The following is a 19,932-nucleotide window of genomic DNA, read 5'->3' on the forward strand; positions in this document are numbered from 1 at the left end:
GAGCCCCAGAGAATCGTGGCCTGAGGCTCTCGCCCTGCTGGGTTTGTTCCCTCCCCACCCCCACAGGCTCCTCCACGGTGGACCTGCTCATCTACCAGACGCTGTGCTACACGTACAACGAGCTGCTCGGCATTGATGTGGACGACTTCGTGCTCAAGCTCTGCGGCCTGGAGGAGTTCTTGCAAAAGTGAGTGAGCAAGCAGTGGCCAGCCGGCCGCACATAGGGATCTCAGCGAGCCTGCCCTGGTGCAACCAGAACACCCCCTGGTGTCCGGGGGAGCGGTGGGTGGTGGAGAGCTGTTGAATCCTTACTGTGCTAGGGGCAGAGGAAGGGGAGCGAGCCTCCAAACATCTTCCTCTGTCCCCTCTTTCGTTTGTCCTTCCTTTCATGCTCCTTTGCACGTTCACATGACAAGCCCTGTGGTTGCTCTTGGGCCCAGCCCCTCCCGCTTTCCCTGGGGCAGTGCGTCACCTGAATGGGTCGGGGCTGTGCGACAGCTGGGTTTATCAGAACACAAGTCAGGAGTCCCCTGGATTATTCCGTTTCCTGCCTCCCGACATCACTGGGGACTCTCCTGCCAAGAAAGGCAAGAGCCTTATCCTCCTGCTGCAGGATATAAGTAACTCCCCTTGACCCCATGCGCTGGGGAGCTCATGTTTGGAGAATATTAGAGTGGCCAAGAAAAGCTCTTGAAATACTTATAAAAATCCTGATGATACTCCGCAAAGTGGCTGGGGCAGGCAATCAAGTTGAGAGCTTAATTTTTGGTATTTATTTTTAAGTGGCTGGCAAAGGGCTGCCAGCTGGAGCTGGCTGAACAGGGTACAAAGAAATTTGGAGGGGGAAGGGGATTTTGAAAAAGGTTTTGTTTTGCCAAATTTTCCTGCTGACAATGTTTTGCTTTTATGATGAAAACCCCCAAATGTGCTGGTGCTTCTCCCCAGTTGGGAAGCTGAAAAATGTCAAACAAAGTGCAACTTTTTGTTTAAAGAAGAAGAATCCTTGGAGGGGAAATTTTAATGGAATATGTTTGCCCAGTTGTGGTGCGAGCCTGTTTAACCTTTGTGGAAGGCCTGGGACACCTGAAATGACCCCAAAGCCTCCCTCTTCATTAGAGATGAGGGCCCACAAAAAAATAGAGGCCAGCAAAACATATGGACAAATAAAGTGTAGGGGTGGGTCTAAGGTAAAACGAAAGGGGGAACCAGTGGGGACTGAGGAACAAAGAGATTGTAAGTTCTTGGGGCAGGGACCGTCTCTGTTCTGTATTTTTACAGCACCTAGCACAATGGGGCCTGGTCCATGACTGGGTTTCCTAGGTGCTACAGCAACACAGGTAATAAATAATCCTGTGGGGAAAGGTGCCACGATGACTGACATCCTTTGCGTAGCCACAGGACAAGCGTGAATGCAAGATTTCCCATGCTGCCCTGTGACGTGTCTCACCCGGTGGGACCACGTCTAGGAGGGAAGAGATTTCGGTCAGTCTCCATGGCCCGTTCTGTCCTTCTTGGGGTAGCTAGTTAGTTCTAGTGGCTAGTTTTTGTGATGTGGACACGTATCCTTTGGGAACTAGACTGAGACCCACCTTCTTGATTTCGCATGGGCCACCAAACAGCCTGCAGGTACCAGCCTGAGCTGGTAGTGAAAGCCTCCTTGCCCCTGAGCCATCTGCGGTCCCCCACTTTGACTTTTTCCTTTGCTAACTCATTTTGCAAAACAAGGATGCTCAGGGGGACACTGGAGCACTGGCTGGCCAGTGACTGGAGTCACCCCTCTTGTCATTCATAACCATTAAGTGTCAGTCTCTCCATGACGGAGTTACTCATAGTTGGTGGGACTTTAAAGGTGGCTTTAGTTTTGCCTCTTCAGAGCTTGTGGCCTAGTAATGATGCCGTAGAATGCGAGCTGGCAAGCGAAACCCCCTATTATCCTGGCTGGGCTGTCAGTGAACAGACTTTTAAACCACATGGAGTCCTCAGCAGAGGATGGCTTGGAGCGTGCAGGAGACCAGATCCAAGGGAATAAACCACCCAGACCCGTTTGCTGTCCAGCATGGAAAGCAATAAAAGCTTTCTAGTCTCAGGGCTATTTCCTGTTCCTCTGCAGCCCTGGCAGGCTGTACCGTAGCTTTAACCACAGACAGGCTTTCTCTGCAGTAATGGAGGGACGAGTCTGTATGTAAATGGCTTTGAGAGCGAAGTCTCAGGTTTGGCATTACTAGACTCCCTGAAACCACAGGTTTTAGCTCCAGCAGGGGCTGCTCAGCCTTTCAGCCTTCCCGGGTAGAAGGGTTGAGTACTACTGAGGTCCTTGACTGCTGCACATGGGCATTAAAGATCGCCTGGTGCTTTTTGTAATTGCAGCTGTTTGCCCTGATACAAACTTCCCCTCCCTGCTTTTTGACATTGCCTCCACCCCAGAGGTTGCTGCATTTCATGGGTGGAGGAAGTTTTTTTCTGTAGATAAGCTACCTGTAAAGCTCCTTAGGATGAAAGGCGTTCTCTGGGTGCAAAATCATATTGATGTAACATACATGGCCGTATGGGCAAATAAAGTATCTCCTGGTAATTACATACAATAAACCAGAACAAGCTGCCCTAAGGACCTGACTCTGCTTCAACAAAGTCATTGGGAGCTTTGCTATTGACTTGACTGGCCACAGAATTAGGCCCTAAAGGGGCAGTTGGGAAGTCTCTTTGTGCAGGGGCATCTCCTGGTTGGCTCCATTCCAGCCATTCCCTGCCCTCTGCAGAAAGGGTGTGATTAGGATTGGGCACAGGGTGAGGCCGTGCTCCTTGTGCGCCAGCAAATCTTGCCCGGCTGGCAGAATGGCCCTAGTTGCTCCAGCCCTTTAAAGCAGCCCTCTGTCTTAGAATCACCTTTGCCCTGTTTTCCATCGGCCCCGAGGTCGTGCGTGGCTGAGGAATCAGCCCAATATCTATGAGTGTGTATGTGTGTGTGTGTATTTTAGAAAGGGCCGTGTGCAAACCATATATATTAAATAGCCATATTTACCAAAGCAAATAGAAATATGACCTATATAGAAAATCTCTTTGGATGATTGCCATTGCAACTGCAGTGGATTGCTGGAAATGCCTCTCTCCAGGCAGAGTTTGGCCAGCCTTGAGGGGAAAACTCTGCCAGTTGAGAACTGACAAGATCATTCCAGACTCCGAGCTAAGGGACCAAGACAAGCTGCAAATTCCCCTCATTAGCCGCTGGGCTTTTTCTACTGATGCTGTCAGCGTCAGCAGAAAAATTGTCTTCCTTTGTGTATAATGAGCCTTAACCAGAAGCAGCCTCCCTCTGAAAAAGTAATTTACATCAGATGAGGGAATGATGCTCCCGACTTGTCATCTGCAGGCTCCTCTGGGGCTTTTTTTTTTTCTTAAAAGAATCTGGTGTACTGTTACAAAAAGAGAAGACAGCTTTTCTCTCATCCTTGCATCCAAAGCACAAACTGATTGCAGAGGGTGGCAGAGAAAGGCGATGTTGAAAACTTTTGCACAGGCACAAGAGGGTGTCTGATGTCAGGTTTGCTTCAGGGAGGGAGGAAGGCTGGTCTTGTGGTTACGGCACTGAGCTGGAACTCAGGAGAGCGGGATTCCAATCCTGACTCTGCCACAGACTCACTCCCTGTGTAACCTTGGGCAAGTCACTTCATCCCTCTCTGTGCTTCAGTTCCCTATCTATAAAAGAGGTTGTAATATTTTCTTTCTCCTACCCATTGTCTGTTTAGAATGTGAACTCTTCAAGACAGGGACTGTATCTTATGTGTATTTACAGCACCTAGCACCGTGGGGAGCCGATCTCGGCCCAGGCATGTTGGGGCTAGAGTAATACAAATAAGTCCTTTTTTCCAGCTATCTAATCGACATGCCCGGCTCATCACTGCGAGTCTTTGCACACATTTGGCAACGACACGGCTCGTCTTTGCTATGGGCTGTGTCCCCTCTTGGCAGGGAACAGCAGTCTTGGGGATAGAGCAAAGATGTTCCCCATCTTCCCCCCTCCCCCCACACACACACTGAAAGGTCCATAATGAGCTGGGGTGGGAATGCTGTGGTCTATCTCACTGGTCTCCTGGAAAGACCTTGGAGGAAGGCCCATGAACAAAGCCACATTGTTTCTGATCCCCCCGCCCCCCCCCCCCCCTCTAAAATGCAGTAGGCATCAGGAGTGCTCAAAGCCTCCCCTAGCTGTTTTGGCCAAACAGGCTGCTCAGCAATCAGAAAACATCCTACACTGTCACGTCAGTTTCTGGAACCTCTGGGCTCGATTCTTCTCTCACTCACGCCCAGTGCAAAGCAGGAGCAAGTCCACTGAAGTCAGTGGAGATGTACTGGTGTAGACAAAAGGGACATAGAGCCCGCAGTGTTCAGTGGGGGGGAAGGGTGCCTAGCTGAAGACTGAAGTCCCTTCTCCAGCAGATATAACGTAAGCTTCCCCTGCTCTGTCGTCGCCAACGTCCTTTGCCCCTGATCCGGAGAGATGAGAGGGGAACTCCTTCTCCACGGCCTGTTCAAACTTTGTCACTTTCAATGGTGGCTTGTGTGAAGGAGGCACCAGGCTGACTGAGACTCAATAAACTCACTTCACTCCCGTCAGCACTCACCGGTGCTCAGTTGGAGTCAGTGATACTGAACCGAAAGGCCCCATAACCATTAGCCCCTTCGCTATGCTAGATATGGGCTGTGCTTAAATCCATACCTAGTTACCATGCCGGATGCCCCAAAAATGCCTAGATTAGATGGCAGATTTCTCGTCAGGCCGCTGCAAACATGCAGAGCCTGTGACTATTTCTGGTCCTACGCTACTACGTAACTATCTATCTAAAGTTCTTTTATGAGCCCCATTAGTATAGCAACTGAGCACTTCATAATCTTCAGTGTATTTGTCCTGCCCCTGTGAGGTAGGGCAGGGTTATCATGCCTTTTCTATAGGTGGGGAACGGAGGCACAAAGAGGCTAAGTGACTTGCCCAAAGTCACATAGGGAATCAGTGGCAGAGCTTGGTATTGACCCACCATCTATAGAGTCCCAGAGTCATGCCCGAACCACTGGACCACCCTTCCTTCCTAACTAGTTTCTATTTTTTTTTATCATCAACAACCTGTTGTTGAAATAATAACACACAAACCAGAACCCAGTGTGCTACCAATGTGCTAGCTCCCCCGATGGGTCTGCAGTTAATTAACAAGCTGTTCACAAAACCACACACACACACACACACACACACACACACACCAGTTACCAGGGTGTCCAGTCCCCTACACCGAGGCAGCACTAAGTATTATCTAGCCCATGCCTGACAGGTGTTTGCCTAACCTGCTCTTAAAAACCTCCAAGGACAGAGATTCCACAGCCTCCCTAGGCAATCTATCTGTTCCAGTGCTTAACTACCCTGACTGTTAGGAAGTTTTTTCGATGATCTAACCTAAATCTCCTTTGCTGCAATTTAAGCCCATCACTTGTTATCCAGTCCTCAGTGGTTAAGGAGAACAATTTATCACCCTCCTCTTTATAACAACCTTTTACGTACTTGAAGACTGCTATCATGTCCCCCCCTCAATCTTCTCTTCTCCCGACTCATCAAATCCAATTTTTTCAGTCTTTCCTCATAAATCATGTTTTCTAGACCTGTAATCATTTTGTTACTCACCTCTTGACTTTGTCCAATTTGTCCACATCTTTCCCAAAGTGTGGTGCCCAGAACGGGACACAGCACTCCAGTGGAGGCCTTATGAGGACTGAGCAGAGAGGAAGAATTACTTCTCGTGTCTTGCTTACAACACTCCTGCTAATACATCCCAGAATGACATTCACTTTTCCTGCAATAGCATTACACTGTTGACTCATATTTAGTTTTTGACCCACAATCACCCCCACATCCTTTTCTGCAGTACTCTTTATTAGTACTCTTCTGGATTCTTCATTTGCCATTTCCCATTTTGTATTTGTGCAATTGATTATTCCTTCATAAGCAGAGTACTTTGCATTTGTCCTTGTTGATTTTCATCCTGTTTATTTCAGACCATTCCTCGAGTTTGTCAAGACCTTTTTGAATTCTAATTCAGTCCTCAAAAGCATTTGCAACCCCTCCCAGCTTGGTATAGCCCACAAACTTTATAAGTGTACTCTCTATGCCATTATCCAAATCATTGATGCTAGAACCAGACCTAGCACAGATATGTCCTTACAGCTTGCCTGTGAACCATTGACAACTGCTCTCTGAGTATGGTTTTCCAGCCAGTTGGAACCTTACAATAGTTTCATCTAGGTTGTATTTCCCTAGTTTGTTTATGAGAAGGTCATGTGAGATAGTATCAAAAGACTTATTAAAATTGAGATATATCACATGTACTGCTTCCCTCCTATCCACAAGGCTTGTTACCCCGTTAAAGAAGGAAATTAGGTTGTTTTGACATGATTTGTTCTTGACAAATCCATATTGACTGTTACTTATCACCATATTATTTTTTAAGTGCTTACAAATTGATTGATTATTTGCTCCATTATCTTTCTGGGCAGCAAAGTTAAGCTGACTGGTCTATAATTCCCTGGCTTGTCCTTATTCTCCTTTTTATAGCTAGGTAGTATATTTGCCCTTTTCAGGTCCTCTGGGATCTCTCCTGTCCACCACGAGTTCTCAGAGATAATCTCTTATGGCTCCAAGATCTCTTTAGCCAGTTCCTTAAGTATTCTAGGATGTATTTCACAAGGCCCTGCTGACTTGAAGACATCTAACTTGTCTAAGTAATTCTTAACTTGTTCTTTCCCGATTTTAGACTCAGATCCTACCCCGTTTACACTGATGTTAGTTATCTGATCTCCGCTAACCTTTTTGGTGAAAACAGAATCAACCAATGATCTATTGTTGTAGGGCAGAGTGCAGGCAAGAGGTGTGTTGGAAGTGCTGAGGATGTGGAGAAAATCAGAGAACCTGAATTAAAAATCCTCTTACTAGGACCAGAGTCTGGGCACTTCTGCCCCAGCGACCCCACTCGCAACCCCCCTCCAGGCCTTGTGATATCACTGTGCACTTTGTCTCACCACCTCAAAGTCCCACCTCTTCCCCACTCCTGAACTTGCCTGGTTATGTTATGGCAGTTGCACCAGCTGTGTGTGGGGTGCAGGTCAGGATGCAGGCTGTGCTGAGATAAGAACCAGCCATTCCTGCTGGAGCAGCCTGGGAGAGGCAGGGCTTCCTGCTGCAGTTTCCCCCCACTCCTGCATTGTTCCCTCTGTCAGAGGAGTTTGAGGCAAGGGCCGGCCCAGCTCGGTCTCTGGTTCCCATTCATTTTAATAGGAACTGGGCATCCGTGTTCCCTGGGCATTTCTGAAAGCCTCAGCGTAAAGCTTTGAAAGGAGCTGAGACACCATCCTCCTGCTCCCATCCCATCTGTAGCTCTGTTCCCTGTTCTCTGAGTGCCATATTTTCACCTCCCAGCATGCTGTCCCCTGCCCCCCCTTGGTCTGTACCTGCACTGCCCCCATGTGCTCCCATCTCTCCTACTCCACATTCCTTCCTACACCCTGCTATTTCCAGGCCATCCTGTCCTTGAGCTTGCAGGTGTTTTAACTCTGTCTCCCCTTCCCTGGGCACCTTGCACTCTGCTTTCGGGGGGCACCAGTGAAAGCCGTGCTAAGCGATCCTCTGCTGCAGCTGACAGAGAGAGATTCTGTATCGCAAGCTGCCTCCAGAGCACTTCAGCTCCTGTCGCTTCCAGATAAGGCCCTACAGCCAGGCCAGGCTGGAGCCAGAGTTTGGTTCTACCTGAGTTTGGTCTTTACTGAGTTTGTACGTGACAGTCGCCACTTGGGCTTTCTGGCTTGTAGGGCTTTGCCCAGCCCCCACGGTAAGTTAGTGCAAGCTCCGGGCTGCTCTTATTTATGCTGTGCATCCCTTGGCTGCCCATGTGTAACCAAGAATGAGGCCAAGACACCCTGGTAGCCAGGTTCTTCTTCACCCCTGCTGCATCCCCATGGTGTATATTAACTGGGGAATCTCCCCTTTTCACCCTCACAGCACGGCACTCTTGAGTGATGGCCCATTTTTCAGTGGGTGAGGAGCTGAGAGGGCAAGTGCCTCAATAACAACTTTCTAGAACTTACTAACTAATCCCCATAACATCTGGTTTAAAGTGGTGGGGGAGGGAACTGAGGCACTGGGTGTGTGTGGAGGGGGGTGGAGTGACTTGCCCAGGTTTAGCCAGCCAGGCATTGGCAGGGCTGGAGTTAAAACCCAGCCCCTCCTGCTCCCCAATGCTATGCTCCATCTGCTAGAGGCCCGGAAGATCCTTACCAAAGCGGAGGTCTTGAATTTCCAGGCCTTTCCCTTCTGAAGCCTGTGCCACAGGTTGGAGTGGGGCCTCGGATAACAGCTGTCTTTTTTCTGTTCATCCTTCCAGCAAACACGCCCTGGGCAGCCACGAATACATCCAGCACTGCAGGAAGTTTGACATTGACATCCGGCTGCAGCTGATGAAGAGGAAGGCAGTGCGCAGTGACCTTGCCAGGACGGTGAGCAGCTGCTCTCGAGGGGGAACTGAGAACGCACTGAACTGATGCATGCTGTTGCCACTGCTTGTTGCATTGATCTCCACTGCTGTCAGGGCAGGGGTGGGGAGGGTCACCAGCTATCCCGGGGTTGCTGATTTGGGGGGACAAGGCTATGACTGTGACGCCCTGCGAATTGCTGCCTCGCCAGTTCCCTTCCAGCGGGTTCAGTTCTGCGGCTGCTTGCCACCTCGACCCCTGCCCACCACCAGCTAAAAGTTCCCTACTCCCTGCCTTTCCCACTGCAACCAGGGCTTCCTTTGGGACAGCTTCTAAACTCCAGCAATTCATCCTTGAATCCTTCCCAAATGCAGAGAGATTTGCTAGGCATGGCTCTACAGAGGAAACCATGAATGTAAGAGATGGAAAAGACCCATTCGATACATCTAGTCTATCCCCTGCCCAGTGTGAGATTGTTCCTTGCATCTGCCCCCCGCTAGTTCTAAATGTACCAAGCAACGGGGCTCTGGGGGTACTACTCCACAGTCCTGCAGATCTCGGTGTCAGGAAACGTTCCCCGATTATTGTCAGCATAGGTTGTCCCTTATGTTAATTTAATCACAACACTCTCGGCTAGAACCCGTTGGCCCTCCTCAGTGATCCCACCGAACCCAAGAGCCCCTACACGCGTCTCAACAGACATGGAGCTCGCGGCTGAGATCTTCAAAGATACTTACTTTTCAGTGGGAAGTTGGTATCTCAAATGACTTCAGTGACTTTGCAGATGTCAGCCAGAGTCTTTCAAGTATCAGCAGAGAGTGCTACTAGGTACAGCCAGCATCCCTGACCAGGAGGGGTTAACGCTAGCTGATCAGATGCACCTAACAGGTCTCTTTCTCCTACAGGTGAACGATGACCAGAGCCCTTCCACGCTCAACCACTACATTCACCTGCAGGAGAGGCCAATCAAGCAGACCATCAGCAGGTAAAGAGGAGGGGAGAGGTGGTGATGTGAAGTGTACAGCTCCCACTGGGGGTGCGGAGGGGTGTGGATGGGGGGGGTGCTGAGCAGGAGGGTGGAGGAAAATAAATGGATCCAGGCAACAAGGCACTTGCACTGCTTTGCTGGGGCTGCATTTGCATGCCGTTTGCGTGAGAGGGATGGGCTGTCCGGTGAGAAATGGTGCAGAGGCACCTCCATTGCTGTGGCTCGCGCTCCCTCTGTCTGTGCTGAGTTCTCACCTATCTCCTCCAATCCAGGCAGGCCCTGAGTCTCCTCTTCGACACCTTCCACAATGAGGTTGACACCTTCCTAGCAGCCGAGGTGAGTGTGGCTTGCCTGGGACAGGATGGGCCCTGTACTTGGACCCACGCCGGTACAGAGTGCAGCAATTTAGCAGCTGGGGGTGAGGGGCATGACTGGGCTTGTCTATACACAGAAGTTGCTCCAGTTTAACTTAAATCAGCAGTATACACAATTTTAGCAGAGCCAGTACAAACCCCAGTGTGGACAAGCTTATTAGATTCCACCGGGTGTATAGCAGTTTCGCTTGCAGTTGTAAACTGGGCCTTGTCTACGTGAGAAAGTTGCACCTGCTTAATTTAAATGGGTTTTTAATCTGATTTCATTGAATCCGTGCACACGGCTGTGTGGACACACATTTCTGCTTAAGGGGGTTTATTGTAGTTAAGCTAAACCCAAACAAACCACTCTTAAACTGACCTAAGCTCAGGTCCGTGCTCGGAAGACTTTGCTGGTATAGCTACATCAGTATAATACACCGGCAAAGCGCTCCTAGGCCATGTCTGCACTCTAGGGACTCATAGCTACAGCCACAGCTATGCCAGCATGACCCTACACTGTGACACTGCCGACAGGAGTTTTTCCGTCACTGTAGGAACTCCACCTCCCTGAACGATGGTAGCTAGGTTGACACAAGCGTTCTTCCGTCAGCATAGCTGTGTCCCCCTGACCCATATAGTTACGTTGACCTATATTTTAAGGGTAGACCAGGCCCCAGTGTGGATAGAGCTTATACCAGCAAAATTGCACAGCTGTGTCAGTCACAGACCACATCTTCTCCCACCCCTGACCAACATAGTGGTGCCAGGAAAAGTTTGTAGAGTAGATCTGGTTTCAGAGTATCCACACACACAGTTGCAACAGCTTAACTAAATCAGTTTAAAACCACACCATTAGTTAATCCAGTGCAATTTGTGTGTGAAGACCAGAGTTGAGAGTGTGATTGGACTCCACAATGCCAGTCTTAGTGCTTCTAACAATACTTTGCCACTCCATAGCACCTTTCATGTACAGATCTCAGAACACCCTTCATATGTGGGTCAGTGTTCTCCCCGTTCTACGGAGATGGGAAGGGACTGGCCCAAGGGAGTGAGGCCAGAGCCCAGATCTCCTGACTTCCAGTCCTTTGCTCTCACCACTAGGGAATGCTGATTCCTGTAATGAAGGTCCCATGGGGCTTTCTGTTTTTGGGGTGGGCAGGGCTTACTTAGTTACTTCATTTTCAGTCCTGTCCTCTGGGACCCGGTGCATGTCTGCCAGTCACCCACATGCAGGTTTTTCCTGCTAAACCCTAGGGCCAATAAGCCTCTCTTGTTTTCACTAGGCATGGCCACACCTGTAAAAGGATTGCTGACCTGATCCTGAACCTGAACCTTCTCCGCCTTATTTCACATTATGTTGACTCTCTACTTCCTCATTGCAGTCAGGGATTCCTCATCAGAGCCAGTGCTCACCAGTTTTCCAGCCCAGCTTCGCAGACACAAGAGGCTGAAATAAGTCTAGAAGAGTGATCCCCACCTAGGGGTTAGAGCAGAGAACTGAGCGTCAGGACTCCTGGGTTCTTTTATGTTTTTGCCACTGACTCCCCTCAGGCAAGTCGTTTCACCTCCCTGTGTCTTGGTTCCCCATCTATAAGATGAAGATAGAACTTACCTACCTGCTGGGATGGCTGTGAGAGTTAAGTCATTAATGATTGTAAAGTGCTTTGAGATCCCATGACAGAAGGAGCTATAGAATGTGTATAATTACTGTGATCCAAAACAAAAGCTGACCCTTTATTCTTGGTCATTAATTTTTACACAGTCTTTAATTGATAAGAAGACCAGGCACTTGTTCTATATGCACCTTTCATGTGTGGATCTCAAAGTGCTTGGCAAAGGAGGGTAGAGGCCATTATCGCCATTTTTACAGATGGGGAAACCGAGGCACAGACCAGTGAAGTGACCCGCTCAGAGTCACACTTGAGGGCCATGGGCGGAAGCCAGGTCTCCTGGCTCCCAGCTTGGTGCACTAGACCAAGGATTCCCAAACTTTGTCATAGCATGGACAGCAGCAGCCCCTAGTGGCAACTCCAGCTCCATGGTTTGAGGTGTCCTGGCTGGAGTTACATATAAGGGAGTGGAACTGGCAGCATCATGAGTGTCCATAGTGCTCAGCTTGGGAACCTCAGTGTTAGACCATGCCACCTCCATTTCAATAAGCGTAGGTATCCGTTCCCTACCCAGTCCAAAATCAGTCCTGAGAATCAAGTCTTAAGCCAAACTGATTAAAGAGTGCTGAGAGTCCCACCTCCCTGTGACATTGGGACCTGGGGAACGAGCCATAGCCTTGCTTAGCTGATGAGGTATGGCCACTGGATCTCTCACATGTGACCAGGCGAGGAAGAGCCTCAAGCTCCTGTGGGATTCGGTGGAGCCGATGGTGCTCTCCCATCGCCAAACCCACACGCCGAAGGTGCCAGGATCCTGCCTGCTTAGCAGCAGGCCTGCTCCCAACCAGGAAAGCCAGGTCTGCAGAGACTCAAGGACGTACGATGAACCGCGAGGCGACAGATACTGGGCTGGGAACTTGCTCAGCAGTGGCTGTGTCTTTCCTTTTGGGGTGTCCTGTTGGAGGGGACATGAGAATGCAGGTGCAGATGGGTACCTACAGGACATTATTCCCACCACCCCCTGTTGCATGTGACTTTCTTTAGGTGCCACAGAGTCTCCTCTTTCGCCCTGCCCTCTCCTGGCACCTTCTGGCTACATGTACCTCCCGAGGGTGGAGGGGGTACAGAAACGGGGGACAGCACAGTGCAGAGATCGGAAAGGGTCTCATTCCCCCCACCCCAACTCTGTTTTTGGTAGCTGGGATGCAGAAGCATGGGCAGCAATTTGCCATGGGACCCTCCTCTCCACCTCTTCTGGGCAGGTCCAGACCAGGAACTCCTCGGCTTTCCATCCCCTCCCTTCCTCCTGGGCTGCTGCTTTATCTCAGGCATAATCCCTCTGCGCTCAGCCTCCTTGCTGCCACTCACCTGGCCCAAGAGAGAGAGAGGTCTGTCTCTCCCAGGATGCCTGAGCCGGGGTAGAGCTGCGACTGGCTGGATGCTACCCCGGAGTCAGATAGAATGTGCTGTGGTGGGACAGAGGTGGTTAAAACGCCGGCGTCCTTGGGCCAGAGTCCCAGTGGATCTCCTTATGGCCCCTGCTGTACGTCCATAAGATAGCTATCATGTCGGCATACCTCAGCAATGGTGGTAAGGTGAAGCCATCTGGCTGCGTTGCCGCACTGTGCAGTAAGCCTCTTCCTGCCTTCCCTTCCAGGGAGACTTCCAGCTGAAAGCCGACCGGGTGATCCAGTCCGTCATGGCCATTTGCAATGCCCTGGCTGCTGTGGAGTCTCAGGAAATCACTGGAGCCCTGAACCAGCTGCCAGCCTGCCCTTCTCGCATGCAGCCCAAAATCCAGAAGGTAAGAAGCCAGGACCCAGAAGCTCCTCAGCAGGGGGGCTGAGCTTGGAGGAAAGGGGTGAAATTAAAGGGAAACTGAGGCTGAGCATTAGTGGTGTGTGTGAGCCGGGGGGGAGCTTCTGGCTGGGGAGATCTTTCTAGGCTGTGGAATAATCTCCCTGGGGAAGGGTGGGAGCCTCGTCTCTTGAGTCTGGCAAAGCCCTACATAACAGACAGGACAGTGGGGAGCAGTCCTTCCGTGGGCTGGCTTCATGGGGCTTGATCCAAAGTCAGCAGGAGTCCTTCAGTAGACACTGGATCGGGCCCATAGATTTCAAAGCCAGCAAGGCTGTGACAGGCTACCATGAGCTAGTGATCAGGATCCCCCTGACCTCTTGTGTAGCCCAAGGCCAGAGAGTGTCACCTAGTGGTTCCCTCCACTGCAGATGTCATTCTTCCCTGCTACAAAACTCTGAGCCTCGAAGCTCGCCCCTGAACTGGACTGTATCTCCTAGGCAGAGATCCGGTCTCGTTTTAAGGACTCCCAAGAGCTGGTTAATCTAACAGTGAAAAGCCCATATGTGAGAACCCAGCTTCCCAGACTGGAGAGGGCATCTACTCACATTTAGGTGGGTGCAAATGAAGGGAATCTGGCCCCTTTTCATCTGTTTTTATCCCCCCCTCGCCAACATACCACATGTAAAATTCCCGAACAGCCAAGATCGTGCAACTGCCTTTGTTGTATTTCCTTGCTTGCTGCAGCTTGAGTGGCAGGGAATGGATAGGCTCTGGGAGGCTGTTACATAAAATAGCTGGCTTAGACAATTGCTTCCAGCTGTGTCTGAGGGCACTGGAATAACCTTAACATTGCTTTTCTGGTTTCTTTTTCCTCGACAGGATCCAAATGTTCTGACCGTGAGGGAAAATCGGGGTAATTTCTCTTCTCCGCTCATTCTGTTGCAGAGTTCTTGGTGCTTTTGATCTTCAGACCCTTTCCCCCTATTTAGTGTGGGACAATCTTTAAAAAAAAAAAAACTTTTTTAGATGGAAAAATGGCCTTTTTAGGGAGGGGATTTATCACTTTTTCTCTGTTTCCAGAGAAAAAGCTTAGAACATAAGCTTTCCTCTTTTTCTTCAGTTTCCAGGGGTTTTACGCCCCCAGCTTGTTCCCCCTGAAAAAGATCCACATGCAGAGTCCCATTGGCTTGAAATAACTTTTAATCAGCCCCCTAAAGCGTCCCACAATGTGCTTGAGCCCCTAGGCAGGTCACTGTGCAGGGTGTGGGTAGGGCATGGCCATCTGTAGTAGGATAGAGGCAACCGCAGCTTCCGTCATGGGCTGGCAGTACTGGAGACCTCCCCACCAAGGCCCAGCATGGGGAAACGGGAGATGGGGGACGGGGGGAGGCAGCATTCCAGAGCATCCCTGTTTCATGCCTCATCTGCACTCCCTTACAGAGAAGGTCGTGGAGACCTTGACGGCTGCCATCTTGGATCTGGTGGAGCTTTACTGCAACACTTTCAATGCAGACTTCCAGACAGCAGTGCATGGAAACAGGAAGCACCACCTGAGCCAGGAGGCCTGTCTCCTCACCTGTCCCCTCTCCTTCACTGTCTACGCCACGCACCGCATCCCTATCACCTGGGCAGCAAGGTACGAGGGCTTAGCCGCGTGTCCCCGCTGGGCGGTGACGGCTGATTGGGGTAGATCCCTGCCCTGGCGCCTGGCTCCTTGTCTGGAGTGACATCTCAGGATACCCCTTCACTCCGTCTGCCTAGCCCATGGGGTCTCTCCCCAGAGTTCAAAGGCATGTTCAGTGTAAGGAATCCCGCCCTCATTCTAAGGCTCTCTGCCCTGCCTTAGTCTGACAAAGAGCATCTGGGCTGATTGCCCCTGATCCCTGTCGCCCTCTCGCCTCCTCTGGGCCGGGATCCTACAGGCAGCATTGGGAAGAGTCTGCAGCAGGGCTGGGAGGGGACAAGACATGAGCTGGGGCGGCATGACAGGCTTTTAGCATCCTTTACGAGGACACTCGGTCCTCATGTTCCAGGGCGTCACTAGCTGAGGTCAGGGAGATATCTCCCTTTGTGGTGGAGTATGGGTATCTCACGCCGGAGGTTAGCACAACTTCCTCTGGACCTTCTGGCAAAGGCCACTCTTAGGACCAGAAGCACTACTAATCGGCTCTGTTCAACATCCCACACCCAGCTTAGGCATTACTGAGTCATGTGGATACCTGGCTGCAGTGAACATATAATGTATGTCTACCCCCTCCCCCCAGCCCTTCCATGCCATGTTACTCTCACCCCTGTGTGGTGAGATGTGTACAGAGCTCCAGCTGGATTCCTGCAGGGAATGCACAGGTGGGTGTCTTGGCCCTGGGCACTGCAGTGGACCACAGAATTCAGAGCTGGTAAAGGCCTATATCGGCTCATAGTCCATCAGTCACGGCCCTGGCAGGGCTGCAGAGAGCGCCCTGATGAGGGGTGTATCAGAGCCAGTGGGCTCCTGGGGATAGACAGGTCAGAGACAGAATTGGAGCTGGCTGAGGGGTTCGTTCCTAGCTGGAAAGGCTGCAGCAGCTGTTAGTTAGTTCACTGAATGGTTGTCTCATCCCTGCCGTAATCTAGAAGCAAAAAGAGACCTTCCCTTCCCTACCTGCATGGCCCATAATGATAATACAGAATACGCCAGGAATATGGGCCCTGGCCGGATCAAAACTTGGGATGCCAGAGGCCCCGGAAATTCAGCCCGTTGGTGCCATGCTGGTGGGTGCTAGAGGAAGTGCTGGCAGGGAGGGAGGGGAGCTGAACATTCCCTCTTGCTGCAGGGAGAGGAGTCAGAGAGCGGGGCTTGAAAGAGGCTGCGGAGAGCGAGTGGCGCCGGCGCGGGGGCCCGGTGCAGCTGAGCTCTGCAGCGCTCTCCGTAGCCCAGCCCAGCCCCGTTTGCGCAGGCTGCGCTGGAATGCGCTGGGAGAGCTCATTGCAGCAGGCTCCCCCCAGCTCCTGCCTGCTGCAGCCCTACAGGCTGTGACAGATGGGCCCGTTCTCAGCGAGGGCTTGGGCCCTGGCGGCCAATGGCTGCCTGGGCTTTTTATCCTGGCTGGATAAGGGGACAATGAGATGAGTGTGGTGTGTGGGGAGGGCTGAGGGGGGGTGAAGGGGATGCTCCTTTGTTAGCTGCCTGGGCTTGGATATGTGTGTTTCACCCAACGTAGGGAGGATGCCCACTGGTAAACCACGCTCCTGGCTATGGCTGGCCGCCTTACAGAGCTCTGCAGCTCCAGCAACACGAGCCTGCGAAGGGGGTAGGAGGCAGCAGCAGTCGTAGCAGCCGCCCCTCCAGGGACCCCTCGCCTTTGTCCCGTCCTTAATGTATTCCAGTTGGTGATTGACTCCGAACAAAGGAAGTAGCCTGGGAAATCCAGGCATCCTCTGACCTTTGTTACCCCATGGCCCTCCCTGGATCCACGCTCGGCACCTGTCACATGGCCGTGTCCTTCTGGGAGACCCCCATGTGATGGCATTCGGTGGCATATGTCAATCTGGCTGTGTGGAAGGAGTTGGGCCTTCTCTCGGTAGCTTCCCACCCCTTTCTCAAAGGGATAACAGCCTGGGAGAAAGATCCCATGGCTGATCTGGAGAGGCGGTGGAGAAAAGGGGATAAAATCCCCCACCCTGAGCTGAAATGTTCTGGGGAGGGGAATGGGCTAAGAGGAGACATGGAGTTTGCGCTCAGATTTAGCTGCCTCCTCTGGGGAGAGTCATGCGTCTGATCTCAGGGCAGATGAACCAGTTTGGGTTACAGTAAGATTGCCACGAACCTTGGCCTGAAATTCCAGCCTTGCTGGCCACCCAGATTTGAGAAATGTTTGTCCAGTGTCACCCCTCCCCAGTGTCTTGCGTTATCATGGAGGTGCCCGCGCCTCTGGATTCCAGCCGCAGACCACAGCAGGGGACTCCCGGGCAGCATTGCTGACCCTTCTGGATAGGCTCCAGAAATCTGGTGAGGGAAGCTGTCCTCCCCAGATCTCTGAGCCCAGTTTCATGGACCCAAGGACCATATTCTGGGGCCACTGATTTCCATGGAGCATTGCACCAGCTGAGAATTTGGCCCCAGAGCTGGGCTAAGGATCCAAGGCCTGGTTCTCCCCTTGCCTCATAGCTGGTGGTATCACTTACCTCTATGCAAAGCAAGCACCAAACCCTACAGCAATGCAAGTGAGTGGAGAAAGTCTGACCTGGTAGCATTTTACAGACCCGAGGTGCATGGTAATGGGGAATCGAGTCTGGAGGGAGACTTATCCAGATCTCTGAATCTTCGTCCGAGCTCAGTCCATGGCTTGTCCAATCCCATTGGGGCCCCTAGAAAGAGGCCAGGTGCATTTGAAAGGCTTCGGTTTACCTGTCACCTGCTGGATTTGGAATAAACCAAGCCATTCCCCCCGCACACTGCTCCTGCTTTGGGTACCGCTAGGAGACGGGAGGAGGGAAAGGGGCAGGGAGGAGAGAAGGAAGGAAGAGATGAGGAATTGGAGGAGAGGGAGATGGAAATGGGAGCAGGTCAATGTGCACTATGGAACTTTTAGTGTGCGGTAGCAGGGTCCACATGGCCTGTTAGCGCGTGGCAGGCTAATGTGCTGTAGATTCACACCCAGCTTACAGTGCACCAGTCGTCCATGTAGACGCACTCACAGTGACTGGAGAAAAGTGGAGGTGAGGCCCCTTTGTTTCTTTGCTATAAGTTGCAGGCATGTCTTTATCTCTCCACTTTATTTTCTCCTGTTGCAGTTACGAAGACTTTTACCTCTCCTGCTCCCTCACCCATGGCGGCAAGGAGCTCTGCAGCCCCCTGCAGACCAGAAAGGCTCATGTGTACAAGTACCTCTTCCACCTCATCATCTGGGACCAGCAGTAAGGCAGCTCCCTGCTTAGCTCTGACCTGCTTCCCTTGGCCTCCGGTGGGGAGGGGAGAAGAGGGACACCCAACAGGCCGGGTGTCCTGTTGAAGGGGGGCTGGATGCAGTCTGCCAAGGACTGAATGCGGATGGCTAGGCGATTATGGCAGAGGCAGAGCTGAACCCGTGGAATGAGAGGGGGAGAAGGGGAAGCTAGGGAGAACCGGCTGCACCCTTCGGTCCTACCTCCATTCTTGCTCAGTGCCCCACCAGATCTCGCAGGGGAATGAGAACTGGATTCACAGAGTTCCCTTATAACACCCCCTGCCAGGGAGCGATGGCATTTCAGGTGTCCTCACAGCAGGAAACATGAACAGCACTTGGGGCTCAAACCCTCTGTTGGAGGGAAATGCTGCCAGTGAATTAGAGCACCAGAAGCTTTGTAATGAGTACCCAGGGAGATAGCCGTGGGGTGAGTCAAACCCAAGTCATATACCAACCACTTGTTCTCCCGGAACTCAGGGGCTTCTGAGGAAATGGGCCCTGTACCCACACTGCACCCTGGTCTGGTCTGGAAAACCAGAAGCACAGGGGAACGAGGTTTTGTTCCATGAGCTTGTCTACAGGGGGAAAGTTACCAGCAAAATGATATCAGTCTAATTCTACTGCTACAGTTGGACTGTATAGTCCTCGCCAGGAGCAACACTGGTATAATCACAGCAGTCTAATTATACCACCACAGTTCCCCCGGTAGACAAGCACCATCTCTACAATACAGTCATCACCCCTGGGGCTCTTCTGGAACCATTGCTGGCTGACGATAGTCAGCCCGACTCCTTGCTGTTGGGGTGAATGCAGCTCTGGAACAACAGGGGCGAGTGCCAACCCCACCCTCAGCAGAGCGCACAGAGTGCGTGCAGCTTTGCCAAAGAGCTCAGGGCCAGGTGTCTCAGGGCTCAGCACCCAGCAGCTCCCTTTGGGACCCTTGTGGCCAGATTATATGGTAAGATTTTTGGAAAAATGTGGCCCTTAGTATCTACACCACCCACCCCCAACCCTGGGGTGTTCTCTACTGGTGACTCTAACACAGCATGAGCTTCAGCTTCCACCCAAAGCCCGGCTATTCCGGGGACTGCCCTGCACAGTCAGTTGGTGTGTCATCCCCCACCTCTCCTCCTTCTTACTCCTAGCTCCCAGAGACACTCCTGGCCCCAATTATAGCCTGGTTGGAGCTAATTGGACCCACCTGCCAGCATGTCTAAGCATGGCCTAAAGCAGTGCCGGGTTTTTGCACTGGCACCCAGGGTGATTCAGAAGACAAGCCCTGTAGGGACTAAGGAGATGTAGTATGTAGAATTTTAAGATAAAGCCAGTGGGAGCATCTGAGGTCCTGGTGAAATAACTTCTGAGGGGTGTCGGATCCCCGGTAGAACTAAGCGCTCCCTGCTTCACCTCTTGCTGGTGGGTCTTCTCCTTTAACCCTGTGAGCAGGGGCTGTTTGTTCTGGGGGCTGTAGCTACTCCAGGGAAAGGGGATCTGATCTAAAAATAGCCCTAGCAGCTGAGAGGGCATGTGTACTAAGCCCGCAAAGGGGAGGGGAAAGGGCTAATTTTAGAAGGAGCCCATCCCCTGAGAAGGACCCAGGGAGAGAGACACAGCAGTTCCGGCACGGAGCGGTGTTGTTAGATGACTCCTTTTGTGTGGATCTTTGCCCCCTGAAAACTGCATGTTCAGAGGGGTTAACGCCCAGGTTGCATGGGCTGGGCTCTGAACCACCTCCCTGAGTCCCCTTTGCT

General features: G+C 51.6%; 1 protein-coding gene across 2 annotated transcripts in view; it reads left to right on the top strand.

Moving 5' to 3' along the window:
* PIK3C2B (phosphatidylinositol-4-phosphate 3-kinase catalytic subunit type 2 beta) overlaps positions 1-19,932 on the top strand; it is a 73,141-nt gene that overhangs the window by 32,496 nt on the left and 20,713 nt on the right. For both annotated transcript variants that reach the window (XM_074935887.1, XM_074935888.1), the window contains exons 5-12: positions 67-187; positions 8,415-8,526; positions 9,408-9,487; positions 9,763-9,826; positions 13,114-13,260; positions 14,136-14,169; positions 14,697-14,892; positions 18,030-18,152. In XM_074935887.1, coding sequence (XP_074791988.1) covers positions 67-187; positions 8,415-8,526; positions 9,408-9,487; positions 9,763-9,826; positions 13,114-13,260; positions 14,136-14,169; positions 14,697-14,892; positions 18,030-18,152 — 877 coding nt within the window. The remainder of the gene's footprint in view (positions 1-66; positions 188-8,414; positions 8,527-9,407; positions 9,488-9,762; positions 9,827-13,113; positions 13,261-14,135; positions 14,170-14,696; positions 14,893-18,029; positions 18,153-19,932) is intronic.

This window comes from Natator depressus, chromosome 21, assembly GCF_965152275.1.
Source record: "Natator depressus isolate rNatDep1 chromosome 21, rNatDep2.hap1, whole genome shotgun sequence".
NCBI lineage: Eukaryota > Metazoa > Chordata > Testudines > Cheloniidae > Natator > Natator depressus.